The 5,891-nt window shown below is 42.9% G+C and overlaps 1 protein-coding gene across 4 annotated transcripts in view; it reads right to left on the reverse strand.

Moving 5' to 3' along the window:
- LOC122555533 (multicilin) overlaps nucleotides 1–3,997 on the reverse strand; it is a 12,463-nt gene extending 8,466 nt beyond the window's left edge. Inside the window, exons 1-4 of one of the 4 annotated variants that reach the window (XM_043701571.1) lie at nucleotides 3,850–3,997; nucleotides 2,554–2,623; nucleotides 1,103–1,237; nucleotides 783–1,012 (exon numbers count right to left, since the gene is read on the reverse strand). In XM_043701571.1, the coding sequence (XP_043557506.1) occupies nucleotides 783–998 (216 nt within the window). In that variant the 5' untranslated portion in view covers nucleotides 999–1,012; nucleotides 1,103–1,237; nucleotides 2,554–2,623; nucleotides 3,850–3,997. Of the gene's footprint in view, nucleotides 1–782; nucleotides 1,013–1,102; nucleotides 1,238–2,553; nucleotides 2,624–3,270; nucleotides 3,387–3,849 lie in introns of those variants that run through there. The other 3 variants (XM_043701577.1, XM_043701564.1, XM_043701557.1) reach the window with 3 other exon arrangements.
- Between the last annotated feature and the right edge of the window lie 1,894 nt (nucleotides 3,998–5,891).

Raw genomic sequence — 5,891 nt, forward strand, 5'->3', positions numbered from 1 at the left:
TTGTGATTTACACATAAAAGAAGTGAAACTATCACAGTATTCTAACAGATGAAAGGCTTAACAGACAATCAATTTTTCAATGTATAATTTCAGTTACATCACACTGTAAATTTTTGCTATAAATTCTGTGTTACAATCGAGCCCTCCACTATCACCTGATGAAGGAGCGTTGCTCCGAAAGCTAGTGTGCTTCCAATTAAACCTGTTGGACTATAACCTGGTGTTGTATGATTTTTAACAGTTAACATTGGTCATTGTAATTGAATATATTCTACTAGTTGTTTATGTTTTTTAATTGCAATTTTATTGAATAAACGACATATAAAATTTGCACAAATTCTGCATTGTATTTCGCTCTGTTTCTGCAACAAGAAAATTTCAGCCGTTGTTGCTCAAAAAAGCTAGCCAGTCATGCTAAATATGTGAAACTTGCATACACACAAATATTTAGCAAGGACCAGCCAGTTCTCAGAATGAGCAGTGCCTATTTTTAATTTTTTTTTCCCTTGAGATTTGTGCATTGCTGCCAAGGCCTCCACTTACTGTCATCCTGGGTTGCCCGCAATGATGCAGTGATGGATTTGGATGAAGTTCTACTGTCCATATGGTCAAGGTACTCCCATAGTAATGTACATCAAATATACATACCCACTGTTGTAACAGTTAATACAATTGGTTTAATACTTGCCATGTATATGTGGACCTGAGTTTATATTGTACAGATTTGGTTGTTGTAAATAATTCTGCAAATTCAAGAGAAATATTTTGATGTTTTTTCTTACCTGTTCATTTTCCTCCAGAGCATCTCCTAGAGCTTTTTGATTTTCTTCTGCCACGTCTTTCCAAAATTGTTCAGTTGGTTGTGAGTGATCTGTCTGCAGATTCATCTCCAGCAGAGAGTCTTCCACAACTGGGATTGAGGATGAAATGCATGCCTCTAGATCAGACACATAGTCAGAAAGAGGCAATTCTGCATCTGTCATGGACATGGGTTGCATCAAAGATGATGGGTCTGTGGACATCAGGGAAACTAGGTTACATACAGACACTTGGATTGATAAATAGAGGTATAGAGCAGCAAAGCAAGGAAATTCTGGCAAACCTTTATAAGTAACTAGCTATTCTTCAATTTTTAGAAGGTCAATTTCGGGCCATCACACTCAGAATGGATAGCAATGCCTCGAAAAGGATGCAGATGAGATTTACCAAAATTGTCCTGGGGTGAAAGAATTCAACACTGTGGAGAGGTGAGACAAATTTCATTTACCTCAGAGCAAAGAGATTTACTGGAAGACTTAACAAAGGTGTTTGGAATCATGGTAGTGTTTGTTTGAATACTGTAGTGAGGAGGAATCGCCAGGGAATTCATGTTTAAGGTCAGTGCAAAAAGGTCAGCGTGAAGGTTTGTAAACGTTTCCTGTTCGGCTGGCTCTTGTGACCTGAACGTGGAAGCAGAACTTTTAGAAAGGGCTGTTTAAAACGGGGTGTGGAGTGCATCACTCGAGCTAACGTGCAGTTGAGTGAGACCAACATGAACAGGATGTGAGCTTCCTTAGCGGGGTTAGCATCTCTTGCCTTTCCTTGAGCAGGTGGCGCTAACCTGGCTTCATGGGCCGCTGCAGGTAGGTACAGCCACAATACGGTTAGGGAAACCCAGCAAAGGGAAATACTGTTTCCTGCTGGGCTTGGGAACTTGCTGGGAAACCTGCACCCATCCTGAAGGAGACCCACAGTCATTCATCTTCAATGGAAACAAAAGGCTTTGCATTGACACTGAAGTACTGGTCAGTTAATGCGCGTTGCATGTCATTAGTTGCATTGTTCAGTGGTTCCGTGTAATATAAAGGAAGGATTTGTCTGGAGAAACAAACCCCTGGTACCACTGCAGCTGAAATATGGACACCTGGCTTCACTCAGTATTGAGGAGAAAGTGAGGTCTGCAGATGCTGGAGATCAGAGCTGAAAATGTGTTGCTGGAAAAACGCAGCAGGTCAGGCAGCATCCAAGGAACAGGAGAATCGACGTTTCGGGTTCCCTCGATGCTGCCTGACCTGCTGCGCTTTTCCAGCAACACATTTTCAGCTTCACTCAGTATTGGTCGTATGGGCCAAGGATCACGAGGAATAATAAATAGGTTCCGTTCCCCTCCCTGTTCCGTTTCGGGAAATGCTTTGAAACTAAACGTTGTGACTCGTTTATACTTCCAGATTATGTTAACAATACAGGTTTGTGCCTGGGAACTTGTTTAGAAAGATTAAGGTTAAGTAGAAAGAGTTTTGCAATACTTTCAGAAACATCCCCTTTAAACCACTGCCATCTCCTTCATGTTGTGAGCCTTTGTCAGAGACTTCACGGGGCGGCAAGTACAGGCATGCTGTCGGTTTCCTTTTCGAACCGGGGTTTATTGTGAAATCTCTCATCAGTGTGTTCCCTTGTTTCCAAGGGCAACGGCTGGTGAGGACGTGGGTACAATGTTCACGCCTGCTCCTGAATCTACGAAAACTTAGGTGTAATTTCTGATAGTTTCACAGATGGCCAATGACATGTACTTACCGCACATTATCATACCAACATCTTTGAAATCCTGCAGGTCAAACTCCGATGCTGCTTCTAAAGCCTGATTCTGCAAAGAGAACAGAATTCCTGGTGATGAAATCACATCCTTTATATACTGATCACAGTTTGGACCCAGCATGATTTAACATTGCGAGGCGTTTATGCGTTATAACATATGGAGTCAATGTTAATTAAATCGGTGTTTATGTCAATTTCCTCTCTGCCATTTGCTCCAGTGACTCTCTGGACACTCATATGTTCCACCGCCCGCTTTGCCTGACTGTCTGGGGCTAAACCTCCAAAGTACTCTCCCAAAAAAAACAATTCCTTCCACCAGGTCCTCCGACCAATGATTGCTGACGCCCATTTCTCCCGGAAGAACTGGCTTAAACAAATGTAAGTTGCATTAAAAAGCATTAACAAAAAGGAAGCGAGTTTGTGCTGTATGGGTGTTTATGTCCGTATCTCAGGCTCCGGTGGATAGATGCGGTGTCGAACCAGTGCGGATTCAATTCCGGTTCTGACTGAGGCTGACTTAGGACAGGCCCCTGAGGGGGAAACGGAGGGCGAGGGCAAATAGCCGCTCCCTAACAAACTGTATAACCTGAAGCAACAGCAGCCACTGAGACAAGGAGCTGCAGAGCTCACATCCTACTCAGCATAAATACAGAGGAGGTATAGCGCCCCAAACATAGCGTGCATAAGCAAACATACCTGGAATTCAAAGCTCCATTGCGGGAATTGCATGTAACAGGTCTGCAGTGCCATTGGAAAAGCTGTTGGTCTACGAGAGAAGCTATTAGCACTTGTAAATAGCACCAGCTCAGGGCAAACTGCTCTCTGATCACATAAAAAGCAGCAATCAAACTGACTGAAGTGTCAATGCTGCAGATTAAGGTAATCTATGAGTGTGGGAAACTAATGATATCTTGGAAAGATTAAAGTTCCAAAGATTAAAGTTCCCCAGCGCCCTTTGCCACAATAAGATTGAACTCGGCGTTGAGCGCTATCTATCTGTACTCTGGTCACCTTGATGAAAACATTGCAATGCTGCCGATGGCACAGGATTGCAGGCGTTTTGTGAACTGCCTGTGGTCTGGCGGCAGTCACCGTACAGACAGCCTGCTTCAATTCAATAGGCCAGCCACACGAACCAACCACATTACACCCGGAGCCAGCAAATCGCTTCACACTTGAACACAAAGAGGAAGCCAGCCTCTGTTGGTCAGGCTTGACACGGATTCCTGGCAGCTTTTCTATTAGAGCGCACAGCCCTTGGATGTCCAGATTTACCTCAAGATTCTGTCGCAAAAAGGAAGCTGAGTTCAGCTGAATCGATCAATTAAATTCGTGCCAGGACGCAGAGTGACGTTGTCTTGTTATCAAGTTTTGAAACTGTGAAAAGATTAAACCACTCCGTTTTCCTGTCTCTCGTCAACTGTACAGCAAGCTCCTGGGTACCACGGAGACTAACGTCCTTTCAGGGCTACCTCATTTTCGGGTCGATTTAAATGCAATTGCTCCTGGCCCCCCAACGTACCGTGCAGCACATTGCTGTTTGGAGCTTTTTCATTCGTTCTGGAGATATGGGTGTCACGAGCAAAGCTGACATTTATTGCTCACCCCCAGTTCTCCTGTCAGTGGGTTTTTTTTTTCTCTCTGGAACCTGCGAAGGGAACGATCCACAGTGATGACAGTTAGCGGTTTCCAAGAGTTTGACCCTTTGAGGATATGTCCAAGTCTCAAAGGAACAAAGTAAGTTACAGCACAGGGACAGGCCCTTCGGCCCTCCAAGCCTGCGCTGATCCAGATCCTCGATCTAAACCTGTCGCCTATTTTCTAAGGATCTGTATCCCTCTGCTCCCTGTCCATTCAGGTATCGCTCTAGATACATCTTAAATGACACCATCATGCCTGCCTCTACCACCTCCGCTGGCAATGCATTCCAGGCTCCCACTACCCTCTGGGTAAAGAACTTTCCATGCATATCTCCCTTAAACTTTCCCCCTCTCACCTTCCACTCATAGAGATTTACAGCATGGAAACAGACCCTTCGGTGCAGCTCGTCCATGCCGACCAAATACCCAACCCAATTTAGTCCCATCTGCCAGCACCCAGCCCTTATCTCCCCAAACCCTTCCTATACATGGCAAGTGTTATTTTTCTCAAGAAGAGTTGTTGACAATGTATAGTATTTCTCCAGTTTTAATTTTTAGCACTCAAATTCAGAAATGCAAAGCACAGGAGCACTGCTCAGTATCTAAAGTAAGCAATCACTGCACAGTACTGACAATTCAGAAGGAAACACCTATCATTTTAGGCAGCACATGTTAGCTGGTCAAAAGGGCCTTCTATCCAATACACTTTTAAGTACCATGTAGTTCATACGATGCTCATACTGTATTCCATTCATGGTGCTTAGTAATTGAGTCCCCCACTCCAGGAAAAAGTTTCTTGCTATCCACCCTGTCTATACCTCTCATGATTTTGTAGACCTCAATCAGATCCCCCCTCAACCTAATCTTTCTAATGAAAATAATCCTAATCTGCTCAACCTCTCTCCATAGCTATCACCCTCCATATCAGGCAACATCCTGGTGAACCTCCTCTGCACCTTCCCCAAAACATCCACATTCTTTTGGTAATGCTTTCCTCCATATTGTCATTCCTAATTTGTTTCTGATCCATTTAGGATCACATTGAACTTGTGTTTCTTCTGTATTTAAAGGTATTCCACTTGTTTTAAACTTAAGTATTGTTGAACATCCTTCCCCAGTTTACTTACTTTAGCTATTCCCTCATTCTATTGAATTTAGCCTCTTAAAGTTATATCCTGTCTTAGATATGATTGACTCCCAAATCATGTCACTTTGTGATTATCAGTGTGCAGCCTCCCACAGGATCTCACAACACAGGTACTCCAGTGGAGATCTCAAAACAATCTCCATAATAAATACTTTTGGAACTTATTAATAAACATTTTTATTGTGCTTGTTGCTTTCAGGTTTACTGGTTAATAAAAAGAAGATAGAATATTAGCAATGGCTAAATCATTTTGAATATAAATTACTTCTCAATGATATAATCACATTCTGCATGATTAATTAGATCAGAAATTACTTTGTTGAAACTTCTGAAACACACAATACTTTATCTCTTTGGGGATCTAACATTTGACTACCATGGTCTCATTCGATGTAACGGCACTGTTCACCTCTATCGACAAAACCCTAGCCAGAGAAACAATAGCCAACCTGTTGGACATACAGAACAGACAACAAGACAGGGAACCTATCAACAAAGACTGCATACTCAAACTACTGGACCTGTGCCTC

This window comes from Chiloscyllium plagiosum, chromosome 1, assembly GCF_004010195.1.
Source record: "Chiloscyllium plagiosum isolate BGI_BamShark_2017 chromosome 1, ASM401019v2, whole genome shotgun sequence".
NCBI classification, from domain to species: Eukaryota; Metazoa; Chordata; class Chondrichthyes; order Orectolobiformes; family Hemiscylliidae; genus Chiloscyllium; species Chiloscyllium plagiosum.